Source organism: Pangasianodon hypophthalmus, chromosome 11 (assembly GCF_027358585.1).
Source record: "Pangasianodon hypophthalmus isolate fPanHyp1 chromosome 11, fPanHyp1.pri, whole genome shotgun sequence".
Taxonomy (NCBI): Eukaryota; Metazoa; Chordata; class Actinopteri; order Siluriformes; family Pangasiidae; genus Pangasianodon; species Pangasianodon hypophthalmus.
The window spans coordinates 242,431-261,453 of record NC_069720.1 but is presented as its reverse complement, the minus strand read 5'-3'; the positions used below and the strand labels follow the sequence as shown (position 1 = coordinate 261,453).

General features: G+C 44.7%; 1 protein-coding gene across 4 annotated transcripts in view; it reads right to left on the bottom strand.

The window, feature by feature from the left end:
- tub (TUB bipartite transcription factor) overlaps positions 1 to 19,023 on the bottom strand; it is a 66,969-nt gene that overhangs the window by 25,840 nt on the left and 22,106 nt on the right. The window contains exon 1 of one of the 4 annotated variants that reach the window (XM_034308434.2): positions 696 to 1,339. The exons of the other annotated variants lie outside the window; for them this stretch is intronic. Within the exon in view, the coding sequence (XP_034164325.1) occupies positions 696 to 733 (38 nt within the window). The 5' untranslated portion in view covers positions 734 to 1,339. Of the gene's footprint in view, positions 1 to 695; positions 1,340 to 19,023 lie in introns of those variants that run through there. 4 annotated transcript variants of the gene reach the window in all.

Below are 19,023 nucleotides of genomic sequence, written 5' to 3'. Positions count from 1 at the left end.
TAAACAAGTGATGGCAAATGAACTGTGTAACTTATAGCAACCAGGAGCCAATGGGAGGAGAGGAAGCGGTGCAGCCATGGCGATGAGGTTCTCCTGGAAGCAGCAGCAGCAGCAGCAGTCGGAGCAGCGGCTTTTCAGACTCGCACAGAGAACAGACACAGATCTGTGTTTCACCCACAGAGAGGAAAAGTGCTAATTAACTCCGACATCATCCACTATTCCGAGTGGAATGCATAAATTAGGAATCTCTGAAAGAGGACACAGTGGATGCGTGCTGGAAAAGAAGAAATGAACCCCAGGCTCTTCAAGTGTAAAATTCAAACCATCCAAAATAAAACATATGGAATCGCTGGCAAAGAAATCACACCACACATACATGAACAATGCACAAATTCTTTTACATTTCTAAAATGTAGAGCTGAAAGTTCATGAAGGATTCGTTCCGGAGTCACGGAATAAAACAAACCCAACAGAAAAGTGCAAGAAAATGATAAACAGATGAAATAACAGCTGCTTTAACAAATGTTTCTACCAAAAACATTCAACACAACATGAAGCTCTGAAACATCCATGTGCTCTGAATCCATCTCACACACACACACACACACACACACACACACACGTTAATCAGCACATCGAATCAGACATCACACTGGAGCTCCTCTAACACGCTGCAGCTCTGAAGGCCACTGTACCTGTACGGAATCCAGTCCGCCGAGTGTTTGGAGCTCATATCTCACGCTGTCGAGGAGTCGCTGGATGAAAGGGGGGCAGGGGAGCGCTGAGGCAGAGCGACGCACGGCAGCGGAGGATTCGGAGAGTGAGACGGACGACCATTGTCTGAATTTCTCCTAGAGCTCTGACGCTAATCTTCAGCCTCTGTTGTTCTGCAGCCGGATCGCAGCTCTCGCTTCAGCGCTTCTCATTGTGTGTGTGTGAGTGTGTGTGTGTGTGTGCTGATCTCTCTCTTCTCTAACCGTCTCTCTTTCTCTCTCTCTCTCTATCTCTCGACCACTCTCTCTGTCTCACACACTCCCCCTCTTCTACGCAGCTTCCTTCTGCTCTCTCTCTCTGTATATCTTTCTCGATCTGTCTCTCTCTGTCTCGCTCTCTTTCTCTGTATATTGCGCTGAATATCTCTCTCTCTCTCTTTGTCTCTCGCTCTCTCTTTCTCTGTATATATCTCTCTCTATGTCTCTCTCTGTGTCTCTTTCTCTGTCTGCTTGATTGGCTGCTTTGATGTCAACTGTCCTTCAGTCTCTCTCTCTCTCTCTCACACACACACACACACACACACACACATGTTGCGTGATTTATTCATGCTTTCATCCAGTGCAAGTCGTATTAGCATGAGACACACAGTGCAGTGCAGCTTTAACTGTCTTTGATTTAAGCCGAGTGCAAACAAAAGGAACGTAACTACTGAACTGTTTACACTCCTCTTTCTCTCTCTCTCTCTCTCTCTCTCTCTCTCTTTCTCTCTGTGTGTGTGTGTGTGTGTGAGTGATCCCATGTTAATCACATGCTGAGTTAATTTTCTCAGATGCAAAACCTCACCCTAATAACTAATAAATTGCACCGATCAGAGCTTTCACAGTGAATGAAATGCAGCATGTTAAACAGTGTTAATCCCACACGCTACTGAATTCTGCATTCTGATTGGTCATAAGGTGTTGATTAATTTTCTATAACAGCAGCTCTGACAGTAGCGCAGCTGCAAATCACAGGTTTATATTAATGCACTTGTTCTAATACGTTATCGTTTCTATAGTAACGGCTCATTCACATTGATGGAAGGAGTCTCCAGTGTCAGCGCTTTGTAACAGTCAGAGGTAAAGCTGTAACTTTAAGTTTTCCGACGTCTTCAGGACAGAGGAGTTTACGCTTCTTTGCGGTTTCTCAGTAACATGCTGCGTTTTTTTTTTTTTTTGTCTTATTAACTTGAAGAGAGAGAATAAAGAGGCTGGTGAGGGAACGACTGTTTATAGCTGCTGTAACGTAAGTGACTACAGGAACTAACCTGTTTCATGAACGCTCCACAGCATTAAATGTAACTACAAATTCGTATAATTATATTTTTTTTACAAAGAAATATGTGTTGTTGGCTGTCGCTGTGGTATAAATGGAATAAAACATTTATATTTACAGTCCCGTCTGAAACTACTGGAACACAAGGCCAATTCTTTTGTTTTTGCTTTACACTGAAGACATTTGGGTTTGAGATCAGAAGATGAATATGAGACAATAGATCAGAATTTCAGCTTTCATTTCCTGATATTTACATCTAGACGTGTTAAAGAACTTAGAACATGGCACCTTTTGTTTGAACCCAACCATTTTTCAACTGATCGCAAATACTGGAACATTTAACTGACAGGTGTTTCTTGCTGACCAGGTGTGTCCTGTTAGATTGATTGTTTAAACAATTAATAGCTCTGAATGTCTTCTCTTGGTCTGAACCCTGGGTTTCACCTGGGAAGACTGTGTTTGTTGTTAAAAAGGATAAATTTTGAAGCTGAGAAAAGAGGAAAAATCTATCCGAGCCATTGCACAAGCATTGCGCATAGCCAATACAACAATGTGGAATGTCCTGAAAAAGAAAGAACCCACTGCTGTACTAACAACCGGACAACAGATGGTGATAACAGAAACATTGTGAAGAAAAACCAAAAAACAGTCAGTGACATCACCAACAACCTCCACAGGGCAGGAGTGAAGGTATCACCATCCACCATTAGAAGAAGACTTCGAGAGCAGAAATATAGAGGCCAAACCACAAGATGCAAACCTCTCATCATCAAAGGATCTGCTCATGAACCAAAACATACGAGCTCATGGGTGAAGCATGGTGGAGGTAGTGTCATGGCTTGGGCTTGCATGGCTGCTTCTGGAACAGACTCACTAATCTTTATTGATGATGGAGCTCGTGATGGTAGCAGCAGAATGAATTCAGAAGTGTAATTTACTTTAATTTACTTAAAGAATATCTGTACCAATACCTTTGCTCACATAAAAATTGAGTGGTCTGAGTGTCATGTTCTCAGTGGTTTAACAATTATTTGCATCCTAATGGCAGTGAACTCTTTCATCAGGATAATGCGCTTGACACACTGCAGAAACTGTTCGGGAATGGAACATGACACAAAGAGTTCATGGTGTTGACTTGGCCTCCAAACAAGTCCAATCCGTGGAGGCTCCACCTCACACCTTACAGGACTTAAAGGATCTGCTGCTAACGTCTTGGTGCAGAAACCACACACACCTTCAGAGGTCTTGTGGAGTCCAGGCCTCAGAGTCAGAGCTGTTTTAGTGGCACAAGGAGGAACTACACAATATTAGGCAGGTGGTTTTAATGTTATGGCTGACCGGTGTGCGCATGTGTGTGTGTGTGTGTATGTATATATATATATATATATATATATATATATATATCTTTTTATGTATAATATTCATAACAAAGTGCTAAGTACTTCGTGAAGAGGTAGGTCTTTAGTCATCGTTTGAAGAGTGCCAGTGACTCAGCTGTTCGGGGAACACTAAAACACTGAATATTTCTAGGAATATAATCTAATTCAGTTTACAGTTCATTCTGTACTTCATGTATTTCTTAAGTTTTAATCATTTCAGCATAGGGGTGTACAAACTTTTGCACTCCACTGTACAGCTGGATAACAAGCATGGTTAAACAAAATACAGTTTTATTCTTTTCCATCAAAGTGCACTGGTGTGTTTAGTGCCAAAATCCAGTGTGTGATGTTCCTCTGCCTGTTAGTGTAGGTCAATATTATTCCAGTGGTGTAACAGATCAGACGCTGAGATCAGACACGCTACTCTCCAGCAGGTGTACAGTGAGCACGGCTGCTGAATATTTGATGATTGTTGAAGAGTTTACGTCGTCACACACTGCTGTGAGCTTCAGGAGCTGCTGGAGATCAGTTTGCAGCATCTACAGTTCAGCGAGCCTCCATTTTTTTCTACATCTGTCAATCTGTACTAATGTTATAAGCTAAGCGCTTTCTGGAAAATAAACGTATAAAGCATGGCCTGGGGTGGAGGGAGGGATGGAGGGAGGGGCGGAGGGGTGGATGGTGGGGGTTAATGGTAATGCTAATGCACTGTGGAGCCTTTGTGCCGAGATGAACGGAGATAAATGGGAGTCTGTGTGGAGCATCAATACGGCCCTCGTTGCCACAACACACGAAGAGAAAGAGAGAGACACATGATCAGAAAGAGAGAGAGATATATGATCACAATGAGAGAGAGAGAGAGAGAGAGAGACACCTGAGAAGGGAGAGAGAGACACGAGCAGGAAAAGAGAGAGAGACACACAGGAACAGAAAGAAAGAGAGACACACACAGGAACAGAAAGAAAGAGAGAGACACAGGAACAGAAAGAGAGAGTGACACAATCATGATCAGAAAGAGAGAGACACATGAGAAGGGAGAGAGAGAGAGAGAGAGAGAGAGAGAGAGAGAGATGAGCAGGAAGAAAGAGAGACACAAGAGAGACAAAAAAAAAAGGTTGAAAGTTGGCAAGACCCCAAAGAGCTCTCTGCGCGTTCCCTCGGCACTCGGCTTTTACGCTGGAAATTCACAGCAGTGTCTCTTACGTTCAGAAACACAAACCCAGTTCTGCTGAAGGAGGCGTTTCACTGCAGTTTCTCAGTCCAGTGGAATCGCTTTCATTTCACTGATAAACGTCCCGAAGCGGCGCGACATGCCCTGCTCACCTACATCCATCTGCACCTCCTCCACCCCCTCTCTCCAACACACACACCTGCCCTGCTCACCTACATCCATCTGCACCTCCTCCACCACCTCTCTCCAACACACACCTGCCCTGCTCACCTACATCCATCTGCACCTCCTCCACCTCCTCTCTCCAACACACACACCTGCCCTGCTCTCCTACATCCATCTGCACCTCCTCCACCTCCTCTCTCCAACACACACACCTGCCCTGCTCACCTACATCCATCTGCACCTCCTCCACCACCTCTCTCCAACACACACACCTGCCCTGCTCTCCTACATCCATCTGCACCTCCTCCACCTCCTCTCTCCAACACACACACCTGCCCTGCTCTCCTACATCCATCTGCACCTCCTCCACCACCTCTCTCCAACACACACACCTGCCCTGCTCACCTACATCCATCTGCACCTCCTCCACCCCCTCTCTCCAACACACACACCTGCCCTGCTCACCTACATCCATCTGCACCTCCTCCACCTCCTCTCTCCAACACACACACCTGCCCTGCTCACCTACATCCATCTGCACCTCCTCCACCACCTCTCTCCAACACACACACCTGCCCTGCTCACCTACATCCATCTGCACCTCCTCCACCACCTCTCTCCAACACACACACCTGCCCTGCTCTCCTACATCCATCTGCACCTCCTCCACCTCCTCTCTCCAACACACACACCTGCCCTGCTCTCCTACATCCATCTGCACCTCCTCCACCTCCTCTCTCCAACACACACACCTGCCCTGCTCTCCTACATCCATCTGCACCTCCTCCACCTCCTCTCTCCAACACACACACCTGCCCTGCTCTCCTACATCCATCTGCACCTCCTCCACCTCCTCTCTCCAACACACACACCTGCCCTGCTCACCTACATCCATCTGCACCTCCTCCACCACCTCTCTCCAACACACACCTGCCCTGCTCACCTACATCCATCTGCACCTCCTCCAACTCCTCTCTCCAACACACACACCTGCCCTGCTCACCTACATCCATCTGCACCTCCTCCACCTCCTCTCTCCAACACACACACCTGCCCTGCTCTCCTACATCCATCTGCACCTCCTCCACCTCCTCTCTCCAACACACACACCTGCCCTGCTCTCCTACATCCATCTGCACCTCCTCCACCACCTCTCTCCAACACACACACCTGCCCTGCTCTCCTACATCCATCTGCACCTCCTCCACCACCTCTCTCCAACACACACACCTGCCCTGCTCACCTACATCCATCTGCACCTCCTCCACCACCTCTCTCCAACACACACACCTGCCCTGCTCTCCTACATCCATCTGCACCTCCTCCACCTCCTCTCTCCAACACACACACCTGCCCTGCTCTCCTACATCCATCTGCACCTCCTCCACCTCCTCTCTCCAACACACACACCTGCCCTGCTCTCCTACATCCATCTGCACCTCCTCCACCTCCTCTCTCCAACACACACACCTGCCCTGCTCTCCTACATCCATCTGCACCTCCTCCACCACCTCTCTCCAACACACACACCTGCCCTGCTCTCCTACATCCATCTGCACCTCCTCCACCACCTCTCTCCAACACACACACCTGCCCTGCTCTCCTACATCCATCTGCACCTCCTCCACCACCTCTCTCCAACACACACACCTGCCCTGCTCACCTACATCCATCTGCACCTCCTCCACCACCTCTCTCCAACACACACCTGCCCTGCTCACCTACATCCATCTGCACCTCCTCCACCTCCTCTCTCCAACACACACACCTGCCCTGCTCTCCTACATCCATCTGCACCTCCTCCACCTCCTCTCTCCAACACACACACCTGCCCTGCTCTCCTACATCCATCTGCACCTCCTCCACCTCCTCTCTCCAACACACACACCTGCCCTGCTCTCCTACATCCATCTGCACCTCCTCCACCACCTCTCTCCAACACACACACCTGCCCTGCTCTCCTACATCCATCTGCACCTCCTCCACCACCTCTCTCCAACACACACACCTGCCCTGCTCTCCTACATCCATCTGCACCTCCTCCACCACCTCTCTCCAACACACACACCTGCCCTGCTCTCCTACATCCATCTACACCTCCTCCACCCCCTCTCTCCAACACACACACCTGCCCTGCTCACCTACATCCATCTGCACCTCCTCCACCCCCTCTCTCCAACACACACACCTGCCCTGCTCTCCTACATCCATCTGCACCTCCTCCACCCCCTCTCTCCAACACACACACCTGCCCTGCTCTCCTACATCCATCTGCACCTCCTCCACCACCTCTCTCCAACACACACACCTGCCCTGCTCTCCTACATCCATCTGCACCTCCTCCACCCCCTCTCTCCAACACACACACCTGCCCTGCTCACCTACATCCATCTGCACCTCCTCCACCTCCTCTCTCCAACACACACACCTGCCCTGCTCTCCTACATCCATCTGCACCTCCTCCACCTCCTCTCTCCAACACACACACCTGCCCTGCTCTCCTACATCCATCTGCACCTCCTCCACCTCCTCTCTCCAACACACACACCTGCCCTGCTCACCTACATCCATCTGCACCTCCTCCACCTCCTCTCTCCAACACACACACCTGCCCTGCTCACCTACATCCATCTGCACCTCCTCCACCTCCTCTCTCCAACACACACACCTGCCCTGCTCACCTACATCCATCTGCACCTCCTCCACCACCTCTCTCCAACACACACACCTGCCCTGCTCTCCTACATCCATCTGCACCTCCTCCACCACCTCTCTCCAACACAAACACCTGCCCTGCTCTCCTACATCCATCTGCACCTCCTCCACCTCCTCTCTCCAACACACACACCTGCCCTGCTCTCCTACATCCATCTGCACCTCCTCCACCACCTCTCTCCAACACAAACACCTGCCCTGCTCTCCTACATCCATCTGCACCTCCTCCACCCCCTCTCTCCAACACACACACCTGCCCTGCTCACCTACATCCATCTGCACCTCCTCCACCTCCTCTCTCCAACACACACACCTGCCCTGCTCACCTACATCCATCTGCACCTCCTCCACCTCCTCTCTCCAACACACACACCTGCCCTGCTCACCTACATCCATCTGCACCTCCTCCACCCCCTCTCTCCAACACACACACCTGCCCTGCTCACCTACATCCATCTGCACCTCCTCCACCTCCTCTCTCCAACACACACACCTGCCCTGCTCACCTACATCCATCTGCACCTCCTCCACCACCTCTCTCCAACACACACACCTGCCCTGCTCTCCTACATCCATCTGCACCTCCTCCACCCCCTCTCTCCAACACAAACACCTGCCCTGCTCTCCTACATCCATCTGCACCTCCTCCACCTCCTCTCTCCAACACACACACCTGCCTTGCTCACCTACATCCATCTGCACCTCCTCCACCCCCTCTCTCCAACACACACACCTGCCCTGCTCACCTACATCCATCTACACCTCCTCCACCCCCTCTCTCCAACACACACACCTGCCCTGCTCTCCTACATCCATCTACACCTCCTCCACCTCCTCTCTCCAACACACACACCTGCCCTGCTCACCTACATCCATCTGCACCTCCTCCACCACCTCTCTCCAACACACACACCTGCCCTGCTCACCTACATCCATCTGCACCTCCTCCACCTCCTCTCTCCAACACACACACCTGCCCTGCTCACCTACATCCATCTACACCTCCTCCACCTGTGCTCCTCTTTCCTGACGCCATGCTGGAGAGACAGGGAGGGAGAGAGAGAGAGAGAGATGAACAGAGAGAGAGAGAGAGAGATGAACAGGGAGGGAGAGAGAGAGATGAACAGAGATGAACAGAGAGATGAACAGAGAGAGAGAGAGAGAGATGAACAGAGAGAGAGAGAGAGAGCGAGATGAACAGAGAGAGAGAGAGAGAGATGAACAGAGAGAGAGAGAGCGAGATGAACAGAGAGAGAGAGAGAGAGAGAGAGAGCGAGATGAACAGAGAGAGAGAGAGAGAGAGAGAGATGAACAGAGAGAGAGAGAGCGAGATGAACAGAGAGAGAGAGAGCGAGATGAACAGAGAGAGAGAGAGAGAGAGAGGGATGAACAGAGAGAGAGAGATGAACAGAGAGAGAGAGAGAGATGAACAGGGAGAGAGAGAGAGAGAGAGAGGGATGAACAGAGAGAGAGAGATGAACAGAGAGAGAGAGAGAGATGAACAGGGAGAGAGAGAGAGAGAGAGAGAGAGATGAACAGGGAGGGAGAGAGAGAGATGAACAGAGAGAGAGAGAGATGAACAGAGAGAGAGAGAGAGAGATGAACAGGGAGGGAGAGAGAGAGAGAGAGAGAGATGAACAGAGAGAGAGAGAGAGAGAGAGAGATGAACAGAGAGAGAGAGAGAGAGAGAGAGGGATGAACAGAGAGAGAGAGAGAGAGAGAGAGAGAGGGATGAACAGAGAGAGAGAGAGAGAGAGGGATGAACAGAGAGAGAGAGAGCGAGATGAACAGAGAGAGAGAGAGAGAGAGAGGGATGAACAGAGAGAGAGAGAGAGAGAGATGAACAGAGAGAGAGAGAGAGATGAACAGAGAGAGAGAGAGAGGGATGAACAGAGAGAGAGAGATGTTAATAATGCAGCGAGTCTCAGGGTCGTCTGCTGCTGCTGCTGTTTCTGATGAATGATTATGACGTGTTACACTGTGTTCATTTACACACACGACTTCAGTGTTTATATTCTTCCTTTAACACACGTTCTTCACACGTGCGGTTATGTGTAAGTCTTTGCGTAGACGTGATTAATAAAACAGATAACATTAATCACTGTTAGATGATTTTATCCGCTTTTAGCTCGGAATCCATCGTCCTGACGGTGTTACAGAGCGCGTGCTCCTGCAGCTTCGTCACGTGAATCAGTGACTGATGTGCGAACGTTCTGGATAAAAGTTTAACTTTGCTTTAGATTTTCTAGTTTTATTATTCAGCATTTATTCAGTATTTATTCAGTATTTATTCAGTATTTATTCCACCGGAAGCAGTACAAAATCTGACCATGTGGCGCTGAAGTGGTTAAATTACATACAAATGAAGTCCTGAGAAAATGTATGAACGCCAAACCCCACCCATAACCCCGCCCCTGACTCCGCCCCCAACCTATCTATCTACAAGAATTGAGTGATGTGAATAACCACAAACTGGTATTTTTGGGGGAATTTTGGTTTAATCATATAAATATATTTAAATGTTTTAGGTTTATTCACTACAAAGTAAAATGACTTTAAAAATGATTTTGCTATTTTTAATCCTGCATCTGTCTGTTTTAAAGGGAATTATATGGTAGTAATAATTAGCAGTTTTTATTTCAGGTCACCAAACACGCATTTTTTTCATTAACAGTAATAGTTTTCACTTGAGTTCAGTATAATAACAGGGATGGTGAAGAGCTCCAGTGTTTCAGATCGCTCTCTCCTGATCAAAGCGTTAACCCAAATTCACCTCACAGTGGATCACAAAGGAACAGAGCTTCAGGTTAAAACGCTCAGAATAGAAACGTTCTCCGTGAAGAGAGAGAGACGGCGTTAACACCGCCGCTGTCCTCACAGGAAACGAGTGAAGCTGAAAGTCAGTCCTCTCTCTCTTTCTCTCTCTTTCTCTCTGTTATAAATATTTCATTTCTAATTCACATTTGAAGCTGAACATTTCAGAAGGGACTGCTGCATGAACAATGTACCACACACACACACACACACACACACACACCTTTTTTTCACAACCTGATAGAGTGAAATATTTGTACAGAAAGGTAGAACACTAACTCCGCCCATGACTTTCACCCCACCCTTATATACAATTCAATTTTATTTGTGTTTATTTGGGTGCTTTTAACAATTGTCACAAAGCAGCTTTACAGAAATATATAAATTCAGGATATAAATTTTAAATTTATAAATTTATCCCTACTGAGAAGCCAGAGGTGACGGTGGTGAAGAAAAGCTCCCTGAGACGATATGAGGAAGGAACGTCGAGAGGAACCAGACTCTAAAGGGAACCTCATCTGGGTGACACCGAATAGTGCAATTATAAATCATTCCCTTCTATTATTGTGTACTACATGGACAAATAGTGCAGTTGTGTAACCAGGAAATTCATTATAGTTTTCACATGAAGTCTGTTTGTTGAACTTATTGTTACACTGTCCACTGATGGACCTGAGTGTAAAACTGTTTGTGGGAATTGCAGTCCTAAAGCCATTTCCATGGTTTCTAAGTGGAACCATCCTCAGTAATCTCAGTGATCTTCAGGCTGTCCGTGTTCAGGCCATCCTCAGCAACAGCGAGTGAATTCCAACTGAGGAGAACTCCAACCAGAAGCAGGACGTCAGGATGGATCAGGCAGGTCTGGAGAGCAGAAGAGTTCAGGATCACTGGCATCTCAGGATCCTCAGGATCTCAGGATTAATATCCTCATAAAGCGTTCATAACTATTGATTCATATTTCATTTGTTTGATACAAAACCAACAAGTTTAGTCAAATAAACCTGAAAAGTGTTTTTCTATTAAAAAAAGTAGTTAAATAAAATCGTAGTTTGTAAAATGATCAAATGCTTTAATTCGTAGTTCTCTCCTGACTCTAGCTCAGGACTCGTATTCGCAGCTGAATGCAGTGTGTAATGAGGAGTTAATCCTGAAATTAAACAAATTACACACAATATTCAAACCACAGGTGGAGCTACAGGTGTGCTTGAGTGGGCGGAGTTTACCCCAAAAGGGGCGGGCCTCAGGTATGTGTAATTCTGACCTTGAACTTAAGTGTTTCTTTCTGATGTTTTCTGTAATGACAATATTTCACCCTGATGTTTTAGGCTGTAAATACGTTTAAAAACTGAACTATGGAGTGACATGCAAAAGCAAAATAATCACAATATCACGCCTCACACCTGCCTCCACCTGCCTCCTATGATCCCGTGTCACATGACCAATCCCAAGCAGCGTCTCTGTGTTCTAGACGTCTGATTACACTCACCTGTTCCTCATCAGTACACTCACTATAAATAACACTGACGGTCTGTGTGAAGTCTCACTCCTGCATTCAGCCAGTCGGCGTTACTAAGCCGTGTTCTCAGTTCTCTCATGTTCCGAGATCCCGGTTCTGTGTATGCACTGTGATCGCACCTCGCTGTGATGTTGCTCTTCGGTTTCTTTGCCGTGATTATTATTAATAAACTCAACCCTGAGTCTGCATCCAAGCCTGTGTGATTCCGGACAAGTCTTCTGAAGAGGCCACTAAAAGATTTATTTTAATTTTGTTCGCATCAAACAAACTGAGCCTGAAGAAAGCAGCTAAATCTGCTACAAGTGTTAAAATGAAAGAGCTTTATCCTGGTCAGGGTCGCGGTGCATCCGGACTCAATCCCGGGAATACCGGGCATGAGGTGGGAATACTCCCCCGGATGTAAGACTGCTGCGTTTGCCTCGAGGTCACAACTTACGACCAGAAAAAGCTAAAGGAAACGCCCTCGGCCTGAAACTCCTACTCGGGAAGTTGGGGTTGCCTTCTACGAGTTCCTTCCCAGTTTACGAAGTGACGTTAAATCAACATGGCCGCTCAGCATCAGCAGTAAACACAGCAGCACTTCTTACCTTTAAATGAGTTACACTGAGCCATACTGTATACAACAACAACAACTATTATTATTATTATTATTATTATTATTATTATAACACACAGACATATTCGCTTGTTAAATCTATAACAGTGACTCTACAGTTCACTCTTCTGAGGAGGAAAATATACATCACTCTCAGTTAGCTGGTTAGCGTGCTGCTAACAAAAGACAAACAAATCCATGTTTTTTTCCCACTTTATCTGTTAAACGTCACGCGGTTGAAAATGACATCGTCCCATCTGGTGAATTTCGCTAACGAGGTGAGTGGAACACAGCGTTACTCCTCGGGTGTAGTTTATTTTAACTAATCCACCTACTGTAAAGGTTTTGGGAGGAGGGAGGAAACTGGAGAACCCGGAGGAAACCCACATGGACACGGGAAGAGCATGTGAAAGTAAACTGAGCTCAGGAGCTGTGAGGAAGTGGCGCTAATCTCTACACCACTGTGACAATACGATTTCCTGACTGCAGTTTAGTTCTCTGTAGCTGCATTAAACCTAATCACGCGCATGTTTTATCGCATTGTGCGCAAGATAATAAAATGTCCCTCTCAGGCCTCCGTATGGTTCTCGTTACTCTGTAGCTAATGCATTTCTGATTTGTTAAGCAACAGAAAAAAAGGCTGAGTCCCAAATTTGCCCCAGAGATCCAGGGCATAAGTGTAATAAGCTGAGATAATGATTTATGTTTAATTCTGACTTTCACAATTCATTAAGAGTGAAATAAAATAACTGTAGAGATTATTCACGCTGTAAATTCACACACCACGTTAAACACGGCTTCAGCTCCATGTTACGTCCAGGAGATAAAATCCTAATCACTACTTTAAATTCTGCTCACGCTGCAGTTCCACAAACATCAATATGAAGTTCTGGCACATGCATTAAACATGGTTTGTGTTTGGAAATGTCAGTTTGGATGAGAAACGGCTGCGCGAGTCCCGGAGAGAGAGTTCACATAAACGCTAAACTCCACTCCACTCTCTCAAGCGGACTTCAGGGAACTTTCAGGACAACTGGCGTTTTTTCAACATCGTTTTAACTCTGGTCATGTTTTATATTTAATATGAATTATTTAATATTATTTATCTTCCATAATAAAAAATACTGAAATACGTCTGACTGTGTGGAAATGTTTGGCTGCTGATTGTGGATTTTTAGTGTTTATTTATCAGCAGGTTTCTGAACATTTCCCCGAGTGACGTCTCGCCTCCCATCATGATCCTATTATTGTGTCCAAAAATAAAATAAAAAATTCCTCCATTAACACTGACAAGTAAATAAGTGTAACAAATGTAAACACAATCATAAGCAACAATTAAAATAACTATAAATAACTTTATTTCACTTAGCACGCATTAGAATAAAATATTTTTTTTAATGACATTGGTACCTGTTCTACTTTTCTTATACTCTCAGATGTCAGAAATTTAGTTTTTTAATAAACAGGATAAATAGAAGCTAAATTCCATTAAAAAGTTAAACATTCAATATTAATATTTTCGATATACAACATATTTTTGTATATTCTCTGTATTATATATCTTCAGATCTCCAAAATTATATAATAAAATATAATTACATAATAATATATAATATACATACTAGAATTGAATTTTTAATCAGCTGTAATATTTGATCCTATAAAACGGCTCAGCCAATCAGATTTTAGAAATGAAACTGCATTGATAAAGAAGCGTTAGCGTACTGTACGTGTTTTTCCGATAGCTAGTCTTTAATGTTGTTCAGAAATAACTCGTCAGGAATCAGCTCCGATTGAGTCACACTGAATCCGATTATCTGCAGTGAGGTTACGTTCTTCAAACTTCAAACCTTTCACTCAGACCCCTGAAGAAAAATACAGTGTGATAAATTTTTGTCACCTCTGAAGAATATTTAGATAATTTTAACACTTCAGAAGGCTGGAGCAGTGGTATTTGTCGGGGAGATTATGCACGATCGCTCGTAATGTCAGAATTAATTCACACCACATCAATAAAAAGAGCTGTTTGGAAGATTTGCACTAAAGAAGCTCTTCCTGAGATTAAAAAAACTCAGCTCCTGAACTTCAGCAAACCTCAGTGCAGACTGGAGTCGAGTTTCTCTGATCCGATGAGACGGAAATCAAACTTTCAGCTCAGAACAGCATCAGCATCAGACGCCGTGAGGAACATGGAGCAGCAGCGACGTGTTACAGATGTTTCATGGCTCTTGTGAACATCGATCATGAATTCTGCTAAGCAGCAGGGCTTTTTTTTTCACAGAAAAAGCTGTGAGACGAAAATCAATGTTTTTCGGCGACAAGCTCAGCCGTGGATGTGAACGTGTGGGGAAGCAGCTCTTCCTCGTCTCTGACTCCGAGGTAAAGATGAGCAGGATGACCTTTACAAGGTGACTAAAAATAATCACCTTATTACTGACATTAACGCGCGCTGAGCGTTTCAGCAGCACACGTGTGTTTAATGAACATGTGCTAAGTCCGTGCTCGTGGTTGAGGAAACACTCATCTCACAGCAGACACGTCACACAACCTTCCACATACCGCACGCAATCTCTTCCACATACTGTACACAATCTCTTCCTCATACTGTACACAATCTCTTCCACATACTGCACACAATCTCTTCCACATACTGCACACAATCTCATCTCTTCCTCATACTGTACACAATCTCTTCCACATACTGCACACAATCTCTTCCACATACTGCACGCAATCTCTTCCACATACTGTACACAATCTCTTCCACATACACAATCTCTTCCACATACTGTACACAATCTGATCTCTTCCACATACTGTACACAATCTCATCTCTTCCACATACTGTACACAATCTCATCTCTTCCACATACTGTACACAATCTCATCTCTTCCACATACTGTACACAATCTCTTCCTCATACTGTACACAATCTCTTCCACATACTGCACACAATCTCTTCCACATACTGCACACAATCTCATCTCTTCCACATACTGTACACAATCTCTTCCACATACTGCACACAATCTCTTCCACATACTGCACGCAATCTCTTCCACATACTGTACACAATCTCTTCCACATACTGTACACAATCTCTTCCACATACTGCACACAATCTCTTCCAAATACTGTACACAATCTCTTCCACATACTGTACACAATCTCTTTCTCATACTGTACACAATCTCTTTCTCATACTGTACACAATCTCTTCCACATACTGCACACAATCTCTTCCAAATACTGCACACAATCTCTTTCTCATACTGTACACAATCTCTTCCACATACTGTACACAATCTCTTCCACATACTGCACACAATCTCTTTCTCATACTGTTCACAATCTCTTTCTCATACTGTACACAATCTCTTCCACATACTGTACACAATCTCTTCCACATACTGTACACAATCTCTTTCTCATACTGTACACAATCTCTTCCACATACTGTACGCAATCTGATCTCTTCCACATACTGTACACAATCTCTTCCACATACTGTACACAATCTCTTCCACATACTGTACACAATCTCTTCCACATACTGTACGCAATCTGATCTCTTCCACATACTGTACACAATCTCTTCCACATACTGTACACAATCTGATCTCTTCCACATACTGTACGCAATCTCTTCCACATACTGTACACAATCTCTTTCTCATACTGTACACAATCTCTTCCACATACTGTACGCAATCTCTTCCACATACTGCACACAATCTCTTCCAAATACTGTACACAATCTCTTCCACATACTGTACACAATCTCTTCCACATACTGTACACAATCTCTTCCACATACTGTACACAATCTCTTCCACATACTGCACACAATCTCTTTCTCATACTGTTCACAATCTCTTTCTCATACTGTACACAATCTCTTCCACATACTGTACACAATCTCTTTCTCATACTGTACACAATCTCTTCCACATACTGTACACAATCTCTTCCACATACTGTACACAATCTGATCTCTTCCACATACTGTACGCAATCTCTTCCACATACTGTACACAATCTCATCTCTTCCACATACTGTACACAATCTCTTTCACATACTGTACACAATCTCTTCCACATACTGTACACAATCTCATCTCTTCCACATACTGTACACAATCTCTTCCACATACTGTACACAATCTCTTCCACATACTGTACGCAATCTCTTCCACATACTGTACGCAATCTGATCTCTTCCACATACTGTACACAATCTCTTCCACATACTGTACACAATCTCTTTCACATACTGCACACAATCTCTTCCACATACTGTACACAATCTCATCTCTTCCACATACTGTACACAATCTCTTTCACATACTGTACACAATTTGATCTCTTCCACATACTGTACACAATCTGATCTCTTCCACATACTGTACACAATCTCTTCCACATACTGTACACAATCTGATCTCTTCCACATACTGTACACAATCTCTTCCACATACTGTACACAATTTGATCTCTTCCACATACTGTACGCAATCTCTTCCACATACTGTACACAATCTCTTCCACATACTGTACACAATCTCTTCCACATACTGCACACAATCTCTTCCACATACTGTACACAATCTGATCTCTTCCACATACTGTACACAATCTCTTCCACATACTGCACACAATCTCTTCCACATACTGTACACAATCTCTTCCACATACTGCACACAATCTCTTCCACATACTGTACACAATCTCTTCCACATACTGTACACAATCTCTTCCACATACTGTACGCAATCTCTTCCACATACTGTACACAATCTCTTCCACATACTGCACACAATCTCTTCCACATACTGTACACAATCTCTTCCACATACTGTACACAATCTCTTCCACATACTGCACACAATTTGATCTCTTCCACATACTGTACGCAATCTCTTCCACATACTGTACACAATCTGATCTCTTCCACATACTGTACACAATCTGATCTCTTCCACATACTGTACACAATCTCTTCCACATACTGTACACAATCTCTTCCACATACTGTACGCAATCTCTTCCACATACTGTACACAATCTCTTCCACATACTGCACACAATCTCTTCCACATACTGTACACAATCTCTTCCACATACTGTACACAATCTCTTCCACATACTGTACACAATCTGATCTCTTCCACATACTGTACACAATCTCTTCCACATACTGTACACAATTTGATCTCTTCCACATACTGCACGCAATCTCTTCCACATACTGTACACAATCTCTTCCACATACTGTACACAATCTCATCTCTTCCACATACTGTACACAATCTCATCTCTTCCACATACTGTACACAATCTGATCTCTTCCACATACTGTACACAATCTCTTCCACATACTGTACACAATCTGATCTCTTCCACATACTGTACACAATCTCTTCCACATACTGCACACAATCTCTTCCACATACTGCACACAATCTCTTCCACATACTGCACACAATCTCATCTCTTCCTCATACTGTACACAATCTCTTCCACATACTGCACGCAATCTCTTCCACATACTGTACACAATCTCTTCCACATACTGTACACAATCTGATCTCTTCCACATACTGTACACAATCTCATCTCTTCCACATACTGCACACAATCTCATCTCTTCCACATACTGTACACAATCTCTTCCACATACTGTACACAATCTCTTCCACATACTGTACACAATCTCTTCCACATACTGCACACAATCTCTTCCACATACTGCACGCAATCTCTTCCACATACTGTACACAATCTCTTCCACATACACAATCTCTTCCACATACTGTACACAATCTGATCTCTTCCACATACTGTACACAATCTCATCTCTTCCACATACTGCACACAATCTCATCTCTTCCACATACTGTACACAATCTCTTCCACATACTGCACACAATCTCTTCCACATACTGCACGCAATCTCTTCCACATACTGTACACAATCTCTTCCACATACTGTACACAATCTCTTCCACATACTGTACACAATCTCTTCCACATACTGTACACAATCTCTTCCAAATACTGTACACAATCTCTTCCACATACTGTACACAATCTCTTTCTCATACTGTACACAATCTCTTCCACATACTGTACACAATCTCTTCCACATACTGTACGCAATCTCTTCCACATACTGTACACAATCTCTTTCTCATACTGTACACAATCTCTTTCTCATACTGTTCACAATCTCTTTCTCATACTGTACACAATCTCTTCCACATACTGTACACAATCTCTTCCACATACTGTACACAATCTCTTTCTCATACTGTACACAATCTCTTCCACATACTGTACGCAATCTGATCTCTTCCACATACTGTACACAATCTCTTCCACATACTGTACACAATCTGATCTCTTCCACATACTGTACGCAATCTCTTCCACATACTGTACACAATCTCATCTCTTCCAGATACTGTACACAATCTCTTTCACATACTGTACACAATCTCTTCCACATACTGTACACAATCTCATCTCTTCCACATACTGTACACAATCTCTTCCACATACTGTACGCAATCTCTTCCACATACTGTACACAATCTGATCTCTTCCACATACTGTACACAATCTGATCTCTTCCACATA